General features: G+C 37.6%; 3 protein-coding genes across 4 annotated transcripts in view; all 3 read left to right on the top strand.

Moving 5' to 3' along the window:
• Nucleotides 1-13,549, top strand: part of LOC108631795 (vacuolar protein sorting-associated protein 27) — a 19,450-nt gene extending 5,901 nt beyond the window's left edge. Inside the window, exons 2-3 of one of the 2 annotated variants that reach the window (XM_026819177.1) lie at nucleotides 7,780-8,971; nucleotides 9,056-13,549. In XM_026819177.1, coding sequence (XP_026674978.1) covers nucleotides 7,780-8,971; nucleotides 9,056-9,438 — 1,575 coding nt within the window. In that variant the 3' untranslated portion in view covers nucleotides 9,439-13,549. Of the gene's footprint in view, nucleotides 1-7,779 lie in introns of both variants that reach the window. The other variant, XM_026819176.1, reaches the window with a different exon arrangement.
• A 271-nt stretch (nucleotides 13,550-13,820) lies between these two features.
• On the top strand, nucleotides 13,821-15,125 carry LOC108631794 (uncharacterized). Its single transcript, XM_026819191.1, has 3 exons — nucleotides 13,821-14,458; nucleotides 14,606-14,834; nucleotides 14,905-15,125. Exons 1-3 carry the CDS (start codon nucleotides 14,322-14,324, stop codon nucleotides 14,995-14,997), a joined length of 459 nt encoding a protein of 152 aa, XP_026674992.1. The 5' UTR covers nucleotides 13,821-14,321; the 3' UTR covers nucleotides 14,998-15,125.
• A 28-nt stretch (nucleotides 15,126-15,153) lies between these two features.
• LOC113465167 (uncharacterized) lies at nucleotides 15,154-16,340 on the top strand. The gene is made up of 3 exons (XM_026819190.1): nucleotides 15,154-15,435; nucleotides 15,579-15,792; nucleotides 15,986-16,340. Exons 1-3 carry the CDS (start codon nucleotides 15,389-15,391, stop codon nucleotides 16,187-16,189), a joined length of 465 nt encoding a protein of 154 aa, XP_026674991.1. The 5' UTR covers nucleotides 15,154-15,388; the 3' UTR covers nucleotides 16,190-16,340.
• The last annotated feature ends 825 nt before the right edge of the window (nucleotides 16,341-17,165 follow it).

Below are 17,165 nucleotides of genomic sequence, written 5' to 3'. Positions count from 1 at the left end.
ACTTTCAATCCTACCCTATCCTAATTTATTATCTATTTTACTTTATTATTGCCTTAGTATAGCACTCTTTATTTATGTTACTAATTAGCTTACTGCATGCATATGCCAGGCCCACCTAAATATTGATACCTAAGTACTCATTTACGATGGCAGAAAAATCATTTTGATCATAATAATATATGATAAATATCTGATTATGAAATTAAGTCCACTTATAATTTAATTATGACACGATTCTATTTAATATTTAATTTTTATTCGACGACATGAAATTTAAGTTTAGAATATCTTGGTAAGAAAAATTCGAACGATTTCACTTATGCTCGTCACTTTCCTCGAACATTCCCTGCACCGTTCAGTATTAAATTTATGCCTTGATTAACGCAATTCAGTCTAGCAATCGTTTGACGGCATCAATTGACTAACGAACAAGCTAACTAATTGGAACGCGTTAGCAGGTAGTAGAATAGATCAATCCGAGAGGAATCATCGATCGCAGCTTCCGTTACGGAAATATAAACGAAGAAAGTGCGCTTGAAACGTTTTAACTTTAACTGCTTCCTACTTCGGTATGCACAATACAATCAAATGCTTGTATCTAAAACCTAGATCAAGCACACACTTATAGTATACATATACACGCGTTACGTATACTTACTTGCATTGTACATTTATTTTATTTGAACACCTGTCGCCGTTGCCAGTTTGCGAAGTGAATGCCATTCTGAAAATGAGATTCTGCTTGTTTTTTAAGCAAGCGTACCTTCACCGTGAAAGTTACAGGGAAGAGTATAACTGTACTAATAATCATAGATTTAAATCATTAATATGAAGGTATAAACGAAATAAACACAACAAAAATAAAATTGAAGAACCATATCATATAGTACAGACAAAATATATCTATTATCTTTATTTTTTTTATAACTTAGTTTATAACAAATCTGCAATTATTGTTACAATTATGGTCATTCAGAATAAAATGCTTGTAATATCAGTTTAAAAAATACATGTTAGAGAAATTTATTTTATTATTTAAATATTGAAAGAAATAATGATCATTCAATATTTTATACATTTTTCTACATGACATGCATTCTTAATATACATTTTTCCTATAAATGCATATGTAGTCTGATGGCCACTACAGTACGTACTCAGTCTGCTCTGTAAAATACGTGGTTCACGAATTTACACTTGCAATTATTGCGATTCTATCGATTCAGGAAATCTTAATAGGGAAGGTAACATCCTCGAGCGATTGCCATCGCGCAATGTTATTGCGCAATCTGATCTTTATGATTTCCTACGTGTTAATATTTCCCTCCTTCTCTTCAAATTAATTCCTTAGCTGTTGTTTACATTGCTAATCGCACTATTTCTAATTTCGCGAAAGTCAGTAGAAATTCCGTTGGGTAGATATGAATAATTTGGTCTTTAATTAAAAATCATTTCACTTTTTGAGGAAACAGTGTGAAACTACATGTTAATGGATTGTTTACACATTAATAGACAAGTTTTGATGAAGAGATATAAATGTAGATTCAAATCCTGTTTTCTTCAATTGAATTATTATATACCTACTTTGATTTAAGCGTGTATGAAAAAATACATTTCCATTAATATTAATAAGAAGAAACGATATGTACAGTACTTATGTACAGGCTGTTGCAAATTTAGATCATCAAACTGTTATGAAAAGGTTTTCGCCGAACAAGAAAATATCAGATTCCGATTTTAATGAAACTGCTTCAAAAACAGTTAAAAATATTAGATACGTATTTTCGTCCTAACTGCGATACTTTAAGTTTAAGGGATGAAACCACTCTCCTATTACGTAAAAAAAGTATGTATCTAATATTTTTCACCGTTTTTTAAGCCTGCCTTTCATGATTGTTCGAAACCTTTCCTTGTAGGTTCGAGACACCGTGTAGATATCGCGGAGCGTGTGTAACGAAAATAAATTGAAGCGATTGCGGTAAATAAGAACATTGCTCCGAGCTACTGCCTTCCTCGAGAAACTATATAACTCACTTTTACTTTCGAAAGAGTTCTTCGATTGATCTTACCCTTACCAATACACCGTCCTCTGGTCTTTCTCTTTCCTTTTAAATTCATTGCTAGAAATCAAGGCAACACTGCACTATCAATACCGGCAGTTCGTTTAAAAATGTTCAGACGTAAATTAAATACAAAATTATTAATAAGATAGATGTTTGTGACTATAAAAAATATTATTTTTTTAATTTCATTATTCGTACATTCGTCTTTTGTTCATATATTATATTATGTTGTTGATCTCAGGATAGAATACTACTGAGCAATTATAATAAGGCAATATTTTTTTCTACAATATTATGTTAAAAATTCATCTAGAGAAACTGAATTCTATTTAACAAAGCAGAAGATGAAAAGTTTTAGTAAAAAATAAAAAGGTGAAGCAAGATTTCAGGACAGAATGTTCCTGAGAAGCTGAATTCTACTTAATACCGCAGAAATAGACATGAAAAGTTTTAGTAGAAAATGTAGAAGTGAAGCAAGAATTCACGACAACCTCCGCATTATAACAGGGCTATCACGTTTGCTTTCGTAGGAGTATAAGAACCGTAAAGTAAGACAGGTTTTACGCGGTAAGCGTTGTTCTTCCTTTCTCTGGAAAGTACCGAAGCAGAGCCAGAGGGCTAGACAAGGCGTGGTAGACGAGGCAACGATTGCCCACGAGCAAATAAACTGAAATGTGTTCGTAGTGTACCCTCTCACTGTGTGTGACTGGCATGCTCTAACGCTGATTACGGTGGCCTGTCACGATTTTCCAGATCAGATGGAGAACCGTTAAACATTAGACCGTGCACACTTTCAGTGGGCCGGGCCTGCCAGCACTCAATCTCGACAATAATAAGACGATCTGTATTGATCAGTCTAGATTTTAATCGGTAGTTTCCCTCAACAAGGTAAATTGATAATGCGAAAAAATAATTGACTTGTTCTAATTGTAAGCTACTTAATTTTAGACTACACATTCGTTTTACAATTGCAAATTCTTGCTTTTAACTTCAAAACTACGTATTGAGCATTCGCTAATCATTACAGGAATTAATCAGGTATTTTACATTTGAACAAAGTAAATGAATTTCTTATTTCTGAGTATTTTATTATAAAGTTTAATCCTAGAGTAACTGAGAATTTTCATAAGCGTTTAAAAAAGGAAAATTGATTAGGATAAATTTTAACGACCATGACCTGCTTGGGCAAGATCAATGTCAACTGTCCCTCCTATAACTTTAATTTTCAATATCTTTTTCGATACCACTCATTTTCAGTTTTATTCAAGGTGGGTGAAATTGTAGCCCCGCCCTGTATGATACACAGTATTTCGTCAGTTGCCACAGTCGCCTAAAGGTTTTGATTGCGCGGAAGGACAGCCGCATTTTATCATGAGTTGGCTGGAAATTAATCGGCGCACGCCCCGCACAGCATGATGCATACCAGATCGGTTCGAAAGTCTCGCGTACACCACCCTGTCTCAAGGACGAGTCGTGTGCCAACAAAACAGCGCAGAATGTCTCGAATATTCGTTCGATCGCTGCCGATTGTAGCCACTCCGCTCTGGCTTCATCGATGTTATCGTCGCGAATACGCGACACGATTTCATCCAAACTCGTTGCAAGAAACGCTGTGTCTCACTATTATAGTCTGGAATTTCGTTTAACCGATTCAGTTTCTACATCGAATACATAATTGCACTGTGTATCAAAATATTACGTGCTTGAAAATGTTCTCTTGAAATGTAGCAAATGTAGTTCTTGTTTTTCATGCAATAATTATATTTTATTTTAGTTTCATTGCTCATCTGTTTCCATTGTTATCGTAATAAAACTTCAAATATAAATTGGCATGAAACCACAATATACCAAAATATTAGGGTGGTGCATATGAAGTGTCAGAATCGAAGTTTTAATTAACCGGGTTTATTATTTCTTTTGTAAAGTTGTAAAGAAATCTGTACAAATTGAAGATCACGGATGATTGGACATCGCGGGCCGCAGTTCGGGGACTCCTGATTTAAACGTAGCCGTCCATTCGTTTCATGATTTTTCTCGTATCTTATTTTAAAGGGCAAGGTCTCATTAGTTTCACGCTGCGACTACTTTGCGGTTGGAATCGAAGAAACCGATTCGCTTGAAAAATGTTGGTCGTTGCCCGATTCGGCACAATATCACCTGCTTTTCTTCTGGCACATTTTCACATAGAAAATAGAGACAGAAAGAAATCGACACGGTCCAATGAGTAGAACTATAAGTTTCGCTTGGACGAGATGCCACGAGAAAGAACTATCCAAGTGCATCTGCAATTTACAGCGTTTCAAAACAAATAAATTAGATAAAGAACTGTATCTAATTCATAAATCTCGTAAATGGTTGATACGCATATTTGTATTGTGTTTGTAATTACATTCTATATTTTTATATTAGACAAGTTTTTGTTGCAAAGTAAAAGTTATCTCGATCAAATTTATTTATGTAATATACAAGTAGTGAGTAGAAATTAACTAGGACATTGGGACGTTCACCTCATGTGTTTATTAAACTATGTACTGATATAATAAAGAATTTATAACAGAGCAAAGCAAAGTAATAGGAAAGCGTGAACAAAGAAATGTTTATTTCTTTGAAATCTGGTATTTCAAAGACGTAATCTTCCTGGTATGCATAAATATTAAAAGCGGTAATTAAATCGACGTCGCTTTCTATGCACTTCAAGGAGGCGTGTAACGTGTTTTTATGCAAGAATTTTCTCTTACATCGGTTCCACACCAGTTATTCACAATACAAGGCATCGCGTAATTTTATACGTCGATTCTTTCTCTATACGTAACAGAAACACGATAGAACGGTCTCATAGATGCGAGGAATGTTACATCAAGCAGACGCATAAATCGTTACATAAAAAAGCGTACAGAATAATCGTTGACGTTTTTGGAAGTGAAATTAATGCAAAATCTATGATCAAAGCGATAGCTAAGGATAGGAATTCATTATGACGGAGAACGTATGCAATTTATTAAGGGAAACGTGCGTTGCCGAAGACAAAGTAAGAGGAAAATGAAAAAACAAGTGAATTCGTTACGATAATTAAAAACGACGGAAGTCTAGTTGAATACTTGCGTCAGAAAGATTGCAAGTATGTACTGAGAGTGATAGTTGAAATGACAGCGCTTCCTGTAAGGCACTTTCATCGCAAGAATCGAGTTCAAACGAAGTATGCAATTAATTCAACAAACAGAAGCTTACTCGCAACATTAACAACTAATTTTATTGTTAAGTGACTTAATTTCATAATTAGTTTTTATCTCCAAATACTTGTACATCTGTTTATTACGTACAGTGGCTCTCATTTGTATTCGGGCACAGTTCAAAGCATAATAACTTTTTTAATATTGGACCAAACAAATTAATTTTTCGTGGGATGTTAAAAAGTTTAATTTACTGTATAAAACGTGATAAAAAATTGAAAGAAATTGCTATTCGACAGATAACAAGAATGGGTCATAATTTTTAACTTTTTTTACTAACGAAACATCTTATTTGTATATCTAGCAACATTTTTTATTTATTTGTATATTAATCTGGGTACACCTTCTATATATGTAAAAGAGCTTCCTAACTCATCGTTAAAGTCCTGGCTACGTTACTGTAAATGGAAGTAGTTAAATAGGTGAAGACACGCGCAAGGTCTTATTGATACCTCGTACATAGCATGAACTAGGGCATTTCTATAACTGAAGAAATCCGCTGTAAATGGTGCATCGGGGTAAACTTCAATTTCCTTGTAACAGTTTATCACGATTCATCTTCATTATTCCTGTTATGAAGGAAATATTTCCCATGGTTGAGTCAGTTCGTACACGTCCTTTAGATCGTTACGTGGTCGTAGTCCCGACTTCCGGTACAGTAAAGCGACTCGGTGGGCTCTGTGTGGCTCGCCTTGGTGGGAACCGCCCCAGCGGCGCTCACGTGTGTTACGTAATTTCTACTACTCGGGTTGACCCGAATACGGGGCGAGGCAGTCGAGGCACAAAGATTACGGCGTGCCTGGGTTGGCTTATACCGTGAGAGATTCCGATTCAGAGCGTCGTCGTAGTTTAGCTCGCCGCGACGGTGAGGTGTTTCGCTTCTGGATCTCCTTGAACCGAGAACGAAATGCTCGTGCAAAAGACAGGCGGCACCACGCCTCGCGACGACCCACAGGAAACACACTACGACACTCACACTTTCTTGCGTTAACTCTGGCGCTGGTGTACGGTCGTTTTCGTTACCTTCTCTTTTAATAATCGAAAGTATCCTTGACCAGTTTAAAAAATAAATTCGGTTTCCATTCAAGTTCAAATGAACATGACGCAATACAGTAGAACGTCTATTAAGTATTCGGTTCGTTTATCGATACGAACTGGCTGCATCGATGCAATAAAAAGAAAGCAATCCACAAAAAGGGTCTACTATCCTTGCCTGACACAAATACCACAGCATAAACATATATTTAAACCAGGAATAACAAGTACTGTTGCATATGAACGGCTAGACAAAGAAAGAGATCATTATCTAGCAATTTTCTCTTTTTATCGTTCAGTCGATTATCTGGCTCGCTCACGCTATCTATTCTTACGTGTCTATGGTCAAAAGTAGTTTAAACTATTACGTTAACCAAGTATGCCTCAACAAAATCTCAAGAAGCAGTTTTCTAAAATAAAAATGACACCCACAGGATTTCCTGAAAGCAAGAAGGAAATGAAAAGTCGAGACCACCAATGTGACATTGATAGGATCTCAGGCGAAGGGCAAACTCCATTGCAACATTTGCATAGCAAACCAATATCTGTTCACATCTTTTTCCTATAACACCCCGAGTTTATCGAGTATCGTAACATCACGATGAGCACACACAGTAATATTTTTCCTTAACTACGCCGTGTACGTGCTTCGAGCGAAGCGATAAAGAATTTAACCGCGCATACCTTACATACTTGTAAGAATGGTTCACTGGATTCCGGACTCGCTTCGCACATACACATGAAAAATGCCACACGTTCTTTCTTTCCATTTTTATGATCTTTACTGGTTTCCACGTGTCGTTGCTAGTTGAAGCATTTTATATACGTGTGTACGAAATGGGTCCGGAATTCCTTGAGTCACCCCTACGCATCACCATCACCCATACCCTTGATACGTGATTTTCAATATTTTTGGTATATAATTTCTCCGATTCTAGTGAATAGAAATTGATGAAAAAGATTAGAAATATATTACTATATGAGTAGTACATTTGAGAATTTTTCCATCGCATACCTTACATACATGTACGCACGAATTCGCGTTCACCGATCCGCAAAACTCTCGCTCTCTCTTCGCCATCTTCTGCTTCCTATTCACTTGTAAACCATATACACCTTGGTACAAATCCGGTTTCGTGGCTGGAAACTAGAATAACAGCCTGGTCATTCTAGGCGACATTCTAATCCAACAATTTCGATTACGGTTCGCGTGACGCGATAGAACCCCTTCACGCTGCAACTATGCGTACATATTAGGTTCGCGCATATAAAATGTTGCTCCCCTAGAAAACGACAAATGTTTATGTAGAATATAGGCCTTGTTATATAAGTGTGATTGGTTCCTCCGAGTATGTTTGGGTAAAGATCCTATATTTCTAGCTACGCCTCTGACGAAAACAAAAGAAGATTAACGTATCGCAATTGTTTGAATTAATAACTTTAATTTGCAGGTAATCCCGCTATGCCTTCTGCTGTTAACGGAAGCAAAACGAGCGGAGATCCGTCCGCGTGTCGCGGAACCGCAAGTATATTACGAAGAGGACGACAGCCAAGCGGCTGAAGACGATTACAGCTCGCCGGTCTACCAAACACGTACACGTGCCCTTCATTCACCGCGTTCGAAGGACGCCCTGCACTCATCAAGACCGCCACCAGTCCAGACGATTCGTAATTACAACAAAGTAAACGACGACGGATCTTTCACTTTCGGCTACGAAGCAGCTGACGGATCATTCAAAGAGGAGACCCGCGGAACCGACTGCGTAGTGCGCGGCAAGTACGGCTACGTAGACCCCGACGGCAACAAAAGAGAGTTCACTTATGTCTCCGGTAATCCCTGCGACCCGAACGCGCCGAAAGACGAGGACGATCTCGCCGACGAGCAAAAGGAAGACGAGCTCTCCGGGCCGGCGAATTATCCTTCGGTGAGACCGGTGCCAAGGCCCGTGAGACCATCCTATCAACAATCCACCACTCGGGCACCTACCACGATCTTCCAATCGCACTATAAATTAGACGACGACGCGAGCCAAGAATTGGGCGATGAAGACGTGGTGAGACCCTCGCAGCTACGAGAAAATGGTTACAGAGGACAGCAGCCGAGTTACGTGCCAGTAACACCGTCAACGGCTCTGTACGAACCGTCGCCTACGGCCAGTCCAGCTCTGTACAGAATAGCGTCCTCGACTACGCAGTATCAGAGCACGGCGTCGCCGATTCTTCGCAGCCAACCTACGGTGTCCTCCACGGCTTATCAGACCCACGAAACGACCACCCGACGTCCGGTAACCCGTCACCCGAGGCCGCAATCGGTCGCGATCACACCCAGACCCCACGTAGCCCAGGTAGCCGCTCAGTACGTGTCCCCAAGCAGCACGGAACGCGCTGCGCTGTCCTACACTCGAGCTCCCTCCTCTGCAGCCACGGTATCGTCTAATTCCCGCACTACACCGGCATCGGCCGCGGCTCACCTCGACTTTGCTGCCGAGCTCGAGCGTTACGTGAACACGGTCAGCGTGGCGCCAACGCCTAAACCCCAAGCGCAAGCATCGAAAGTAAAATTATCGAGTCAAAGCGCAGGTATCGGAGCACCCGCCGCGGACCCTATCTACCAATCGGAGCTAATTTACGACCCCTCAACCGGTCAGTACAATACCCAACTATATCAAACGCTACCCCAAACCGTGGGTGACTTCACCCTAAGTCACAAACTGCAACCATTCGTAGCCCAGCCCCAGTCCTATTATGGACTGCAGCAGTTGCAGCAGATCCAGCCCCAACAGCCACAGCGTCAGTCCCCGCTTTATAAGGCCACCCAACAATCCCAGACTGCACCCGCGCCCGCCGCACAACCCCAGGAGGTCCTTTACAGAAAGCAGCAGTCGCAACTGTTGCAGCAATCGCAACAGCTTTACGCTCAGCAGCAGCGACGTCAACAGCAGCAGCAGCAGCAGCAGCAACCCTTGCAGTCGCAGAGGTTGCAGTTCCTCGAGTCGCAACCTCAATCCTTTTACTACGTAGCACCCGCGAGGTCCTCGAACGCTGCCAGCGCACCTCTCTCCGCGGGACAGATCGATCAGTATCTTCGAGCGAACGCTGGTCGTTATTGATAATATTCTACCATTCTACCGTTTATCGCAGCGCGTTTCGTACGATAGGAATAAGGTATCCCTTACGAATTTTTTATACTATACCATTATGTATCATATCAGTAGCCAGTTTACGCGAGATGGTGCTGTCAGTGGGCCTGGCGCGAGTATCTGGGATCGAATATAATTTCGCTAAATGAATTCATTCAAGGTTGTCGAGGAGGCCTGTTGACTGGGCAATGTTGCTTTTGTAATGGATGCGGTATTCGTTTATTTCCTTTGTACAACTTGGCATAATTTTGATAATTTATTGATCTTTAAGAATGTCGATGTTACCCATGAAATTGGCCAAAAATTGATGGCCCATTTTTTGTACCTGTATTAGAATATTTTTGGATCGTCAAGTGTTCCTTTCATGGAGAGACGAGAATTCTACTGCTCTCTGATTATTATTTTATGAGATTATGTTGACGTTTAATAATTTGAACGTTAGAAGGATGAGAGAAAAATCGGCGACACACAGCTATTGCATTTATATATTTGTTCTTGTTGAAGATATTGCTTTTGCCTGTGTTTTAATATTTGTCTTTAGAAATAATTGTTAACACTTGTTCCTGTCTTCCACTCATACATACACGATAAATCTTTCCATGCAGATAATAATTACTGCGCTTCTCTTGTTAACTTGTGAATTGTTGTAAATCACTTTGTAAGTTAAGTTAAACATACATTAAAATACGGTAAGTATCTCAGTGAATCCTGTGTAAAATTTACTCAAAAACATAAATCTTATCAGTTCTGGATGAAATTAATACCAGTGCGCCTTAGGTTGAATCCTTCTCTCTCCAAAATGTACTGGACAACCGAAAAATATTCTAATACAGGCTTGAAAACCCATATTTTACACTGTTTTTGTTGTGTTATTGGTAAAACAAAAGAAAAAAACGTGAAAAATTTAGCGACAAATATTCGAAAAGTCACGTGACTATCGTAGCCTCTTAATATAATTTCTTTGTTGCATGATATTTGATATTTAGTAGCCTAGAAAAATAATCTGTGCATGACAGACACAATAAGGCTTCAAGTATTAACCATAAAGCTGCATAAACATAATTACGACAATATCGACCAAAGTACAATTATTGACACTGTGATAGAACTAACTCACAAAATCGTATTATAATATTTAAACTGCACAAAAGTGCAAGTTTTCGGTGTTCTCGGTGTCCACCGTTTACAAAACAACGAAACAATTAAAAGTACATACCGAGCAATTATACCAGTTTATACTAACTACATGTGTCAAACTTTCAAACAAGTTCAAGTTCATTCCCATTTCGCTAATATCCAGGAGAAAGCCAGTTCGTTAATTATTATATGTCAGTAAAAAACCACTCGAACTTTTTCCGGTACCTAATATATTCTATACAATTTTTTTATTAATAGTAGTCTAATGATAGCTTCGAAATATCAAGATCGTTCTTCTCTTTAAAAAACGACGACTTGTCGAATAATGAAATTTCATAAGCAATAACTAGATCGGCTTCGAAAGCATTTTTTTCCTCATTGTCAGATCGGTTCACGAACGAGCTATCGTTAGAGAGTGAAAGTCAATGACCTGACGCAATACTCACGCATACCATACCGCGATACGTTACCGCAGCAATTTCTCGTCGCGTTCACGTTCACAGTAACATGCTATACCGCACAGATTCTACGCGGCGAACGGAATATTCATCAGCGTTTGCGCACGATCCCGACGAACGTGCTCGTTTACTGATTCGATTACAAAACCCGGATAGATCCTTTAATCGCGTCAAGACAATGTTTCCCAGAGAAATGATTCATAGGAGACACAGGACATACAGAATCCAATTGATCCGCGATTTACAGAGAGCATATCAGTAAAAAGTATCAAATATAATTTTTTAATGATTCAATCAGAGCTGTTTTTTCACACAAAAATATTCTTTTTAATGATTTAATTAAAACAAATTCTGTACGAATTCATTAAATGAATTTTGACAAATTAAAATATGTCCCTGTCAAGTTGTTTAATGATATCAATCATCATAGGATAATCATAAATGACACTTTTTACTGATTCACTCTGTACATGCATGTTGCTTATGAATGAAGAGTACTACTATTTCTGGCTGCTTTCCGTAGTAAGTTAATAAGTAGACTGCGAATTTTATATATTTATAACACAGTTTGAATTATTTTTTATCACAGATAAATTAAATCATGACTTTTTTATTTTCAGCTCGTAAAGATCAAAAATTATTTTTGAATGAAAAAAATGTTTAGAAGTTGAAAATAAGTCTTATTACTTAAGACATATTTTGTTCGCTCAAAATGTTGCATCTTGTTTCTGACTGAACATTAGGAATTTATAATTGGTTTCATTAGATTCAGTAAAATCTCCCATTTGCTTAGATTGTTCTCTACATTACTTAAATACTGACCTTGTGACTTTTTGACATTTCTTGTCATTAGTTGTTGATTATTTAATCTTTGATTTTTACTTTTATTTAAAAACCGATTTTTATTTTGTCGATAAAAAATACTGTTGTTTCTTGATTTCGTTCTCAAATTCATTTCCTGATTTATAGAAACATTTGATATGCACGACATATCATTATGTTGCGTCTTACTGCCCATAAAAATGTCCATTCATTCAGACGAATGAATCATACAATAGTTTATTCATCGTTATTTTTTATGGATAAAATAGATTTGATTTAGACATGAAAAAAGGAAAAATTCGCAGTCTAGAAAACTGTTTTAGATTTTTCAGTTATTCGCTAGAGAATAAATAGAAGCAATCTAAATATTACTTGGAATGCGACTTTCACCACAACTGGCATGCTATCATGCCATTTTGGTCGGCACCTGCGGTTAGCGTGATTCAATTCCTAAATTATCAGCCTGCTGGACAGAACACGGGCCGCCTAAATCGGAAGCAAAATCGACTTTTGCAACAGTTACGACAAATGCAAGCCTGCCCCAAGATTAGCCTCGCTATGGGTAACCGTAACGCAATACACTTTCATTGGCGTGGTCCGCAAAGACATTCTATTCAGCCCGAACTTTCTATTTGCATTCCGGTGTATCGCAAGTGTGAGAATCGATTCAAATCTAACGCGTCCCGCTGGCTCAAAACCAACTACAGATATGCGACGGTGGAAACATGGAGTGCGAGAGATTAAAAGGCGTGGAACCTTTCGTCGCGTCAATTGTAAGAGATTTCACACGCACTGATAAGTTCACCCATGTTCGGATAACTCATTTCCGATTCAGGATACGCAAGGATAAATTGCCGTGCCTTCGCGCAGACACGCGTCATTCTAATATGATTTATAAATCTGTTCCCATACAAATATTAGAATGTTTACGAGCTAATTAATTGACTAATGGAATTACTAAAAGGAGAGCAATTAATGGGAGAATAAAATTTAATATTAGATTCTTATTTAGATAAATGAGGAGTCACGTGAACTTGTCACAATTTGTCTACGTGTATGTTCATTTAGGACCCAACAATTATGTATTCGTGCACGTTTTTTATTAAAATTTAGACAGAGTACATCCGGAAGAATAATACTTAATATCTTATAACTATTGAAAAGACGAATTCAATGATCACTTATAAATCATATATGAATTGTTAGAACATGCGAATTCCACGTAATCTCAGATACCCGATGCCAGGTATGCGATTGTCAAGCTCGTTGATTATATTTATTAGCGGTAAGCCTGATTGGAGAATAAAGCGAAAAATAGGATTTCGTAATGGATACTAGAGTAGAAAAGATAATAGGAAAGAGGCGTTTCAGAAGAACGAACGCAGATCTAGCGCAATTACGCAATGATTGTACTTATACTTCTAGCTTTTTCTTATGTATGTCAGTGGTACCGTGCAGGTATGTCGATATGCACTTTGTCTACTATGTAAATATTATCTCTCGTTAGCATTTAATATATTATAAATATATAATATTTCTACGTATCAGTACTCAGTACTATTTTATTGGTAAGGAACACACGTCTCTTACGTTCATAGTTGTTTTTTTTATTATTTGTAAACGTGATATGAAAATGTATTGTAATGAAACATATTTCAGTCTTATTTTTATTCCTTCAACAATCTATTATCTCTTTAGGTAATACCGTTGAACTATGGTTACCATATTTTCTCCATCCATATCCATATCCTCTTTTGTAGACCTGAAATTTCAGTCCAGTTGGATTTTTTAAATGTGCAAAAATATTTTTTTTAATTCATATTAACATTCATTAGCATGTACATTAAATTATTGAAAAAAAGGAGTGATAGCAAATGCTTAAGACGGTCTTAAGAACAAACAACGACTCTGAATACTGCATAGAGTTAATATAGATAGAGTAGGCAAAACATAGGCGCGCGTGTAAGTGGAAACATCACATCGATAGAAAGAGAGAAAAAACGAACTTGGTATTATTATTTCTTCTCTGTTTTGTCGTGAGAGAAAGATAGCACCACCAAATCCAATTTCCTTTCTCTTTTTATTCACCGGACGCCTACCTACCGGGCTTGCCTACTCTATCTATACTAACTCTATGGAATACTGGCCGTTATCAAAATATTCGATTGCAAGGAGTTTGAAACTGTTCAATTGTTTAATTTTATATAGACATAAACGAAAAAATTCAGCAACATGAAATTTTGACAGAAAACGTTTTGATTCTACAACTAAACATCAAAATTTGTCGTTTATTACTTATTAAACAATAGAAAAATTGTTTAATATACACATATACAATTTTTCGAATTTATTACCTATTAGATAAATTACATATTTTAGTTATCGATAAATCTCGTTAGTGCTAATTGTGAAGGACTACAATCCTATTCTTTCAACATGCAGTGTGAATTTTCAAGAGGACGTGGCACCGGCGTTGCAGAGGCCATTGGAAATTGGGGCTTCTGCAGCAGAATAGGAAAATGTGGGAACGAACTTAGTCGTATAAGATGTCTCTTCAACAAAATGGATTGTTTGTAAGAGTTGATCCCCCAATTTATTCAACCCTCCATTGTATCGAATAGAAATAAAAGGAGTTATAAAATACTAAAATATAAATAATTTATAAATTAATTTTTCACATACATACAACAATATTATTTTGTGATTGTCATTTCCTTTAGGAGATGTACAAAACCGATGCCTTGTGTAAAATACAACCCGAGGTATGACCCAGAAGCTTGGGACACTATACCTAGCCCTGACGAGTGCAAACCATTATGGAACTTTCCTATGAGAAGACCACTCATCGTGTACAATTCTACAGCTGATATAATTAAGACTTCGAATTTAACTGAAATTGGTTCAGATTTATACTATCCGATCCCGGGACGAAGTTACGCCCTGCAAGGTGTACGTAAAATATTTATCGAGATTTTCGTATAATCATTAAATTTTTTAACTTAACATCGTTTTTCAACAGACGGATAAATTTTATCGATGCGACGCCTGCTGCAGTCCACCATGCTTGCCACTTTGTATGACACCGTGTCCACCAAAGTCCTGTTGTTACTGAATTTAATAATTTTCATGTCTAGTACAAATCAATGATAGTGCTAACTTGATCAATGCGTTTTGTGAAATGTTCACAACATCTTGTAATTTGACTGTTAAATTCGTGAAATATTCTACGTGTATATTATATCTNGAGCAATGACTCTGAATACCGCGTACTAAATGAATTAAAATCGAATTCTTATTTTTTTTTTAAACCAACTAAATTCATGCCATAGATCAGGAATTTTAGAACAAACACATTCACTTCAGTCAATCACTCACAAAATTCATTGCAACATTTTTCGGCATGTTCTTCAAAATTTCAGTTTAATACCCTGTACAACATGAAAAATTAACAAGTACTTTACAATCCTTATTACCGTTTTATATTATTTGAAAATCCGAACAAGATGCAGTGCCATACAATTTGCCACGTAAAACCAGTGCCACCGGAATGGTTAGTTCAATTTCCAAATTATATAATGTATTTATTGTACTTACTCAATTTAAAAGAAAAGTAGATTCATTAATAGCCGAACATAGAAAATATAATCTACAAGATTTAATAGACACAAAAATTAATTTTCCTCTGTTCAACAGTAATCATTATAGAAACGAAGCAGTACATACAAATACGAGGTATAACAATGCGCAAAAGAAGGAAGAATGTAACAGGCCATGTACCGAAAAAAGCCCATATGTACCCATGTTTTTAATGATTCCATTTGGAGAAGACATCTTCGATTCATCACAGAGCAGAGAAAAGTGTGTAGAAAAACCACCGACCGACAAAACTCGTTGTCAATTGTCGAAGGTGAAACCTACTAATACTATACAAAATAATGATAATAAATAAATTGAAAACACTCGCAGCACTTTTAAACCAGACCTCCTAACATCCCACATAAGTGAAGAAACTTGTTTTATTTTGATGTGTGTTCGACTATTAATAGGATTCACTGTTGGTGAAGTAAAAAACAAATGAAAGACGTTAATTTTTATTTTAGGACGAATTGAAATTTCCTGAAATGCGAAACGGAATTCTGTTCACAAGGTGCCAGTGCGTGCACAGGGATGGCCTTCAAGATACATGTCCATTGAGCCAGTGCCAAAATGGACCGAACTGTCTAGTTAAACCGTGGCCTTGTTGTTTACCTGCGAAGTATTTACAATCACGACATCCACGACAGTATCCACCATGTCAATTATAAAATCATTGCCTCAGTACATGTAAATTTCTCTTTTTACTGTATATTTACCTGGAAATGATTACGTTAATAAGGAACGATAGCCCTGAATATTGAAACACATATTACATTGTACAAATACAGTATAATATACAAACTATTAATACTTACTGATATTCCCTCTCAGATTAATTATTCTAATACTTGTAACATATAATGAAGATTCAAATAAAGCAACTCATTTACTGTGAAAGAACTTTATTGCTCTTTTTATTGAAAATTGGACAACGTAAATAGGTTGTTTAAATTTAAAAAACAATATCAAATGCTTATATGTAAAATGCATATAAGTGTTAATTTCTTTACATTTCATCCATTTACATTTTTTTTTCTTTCTTAACATTAGAACAATTTTAGTTTACAAATATGACGGAAATCGAACGTACATAAATCAAACTTATTATCTCGAAACAAAAAATGTATACAGAAAATATAATTTTGCTCGAGCATGAAAGAAGAACATTTCGGCCATCAGCATGGCGGGCAGCAGGGTAGACACGGAGGGTATGAGCATGTTGGAAGACACGGCGTGCAGCACATCGGTGGACACGGCGAGCAACACGGCGTACACGGTGAACAGATTGGCGGACATGGTGGCGGACACGGAGGCGGACAGCAGGGAGCACACGGTAGACACGGTGGGCACGGTGAACATCGTGGTGGACACGGTGGACAAGGTCCGCACGGTGAACAAGGTCCACAAGGTGGGCACAGTGGAATACATATTTGTGGGCATGGTGGACAAGGTGGTGGACACGGTGGTGGACACGGTGGTGGGCAGCATGGTATGCATGGTGGGCAGCATGGTACACATGGTGGACAGCATGGTACACATGGTGGACAGCACGGTCCGCATGGTGGACATGGTGGGCAGCATGGCTGGCATGGAGAACATATTGGAAAGCATGGTGGACATGGTGGTGGACATGGCGGTGGACAC

The sequence above is a fragment of the Ceratina calcarata genome, unplaced genomic scaffold, assembly GCF_001652005.2.
Source record: "Ceratina calcarata isolate Rehan_Ccalc_2016 unplaced genomic scaffold, ASM165200v1 scaffold97.2, whole genome shotgun sequence".
Classification (NCBI taxonomy): domain Eukaryota; kingdom Metazoa; phylum Arthropoda; class Insecta; order Hymenoptera; family Apidae; genus Ceratina; species Ceratina calcarata.
Note: the sequence above shows the minus strand (reverse complement) of the source record. Positions and strands in the feature narration are given on the sequence as shown.

Coding starts and splice junctions, on each gene's coding strand:
- LOC108631794 (XM_026819191.1), top strand. CDS start 14,322: ATGCAGTGTGAATTTTCAAGAGGACGTGGCACCGGCGTTGCAGAGGCC. Junction 14,459..14,605: donor TTCAACAAAATGGATTGTTT/GTAAGAGTTGAT, acceptor CATTTCCTTTAG/GAGATGTACAAAACCGATGC. Junction 14,835..14,904: donor GAAGTTACGCCCTGCAAGGT/GTACGTAAAATA, acceptor GTTTTTCAACAG/ACGGATAAATTTTATCGATG.
- LOC113465167 (XM_026819190.1), top strand. CDS start 15,389: ATGCAGTGCCATACAATTTGCCACGTAAAACCAGTGCCACCGGAATG. Junction 15,436..15,578: donor AAACCAGTGCCACCGGAATG/GTTAGTTCAATT, acceptor TCTGTTCAACAG/TAATCATTATAGAAACGAAG. Junction 15,793..15,985: donor CTCGTTGTCAATTGTCGAAG/GTGAAACCTACT, acceptor TTTTTATTTTAG/GACGAATTGAAATTTCCTGA.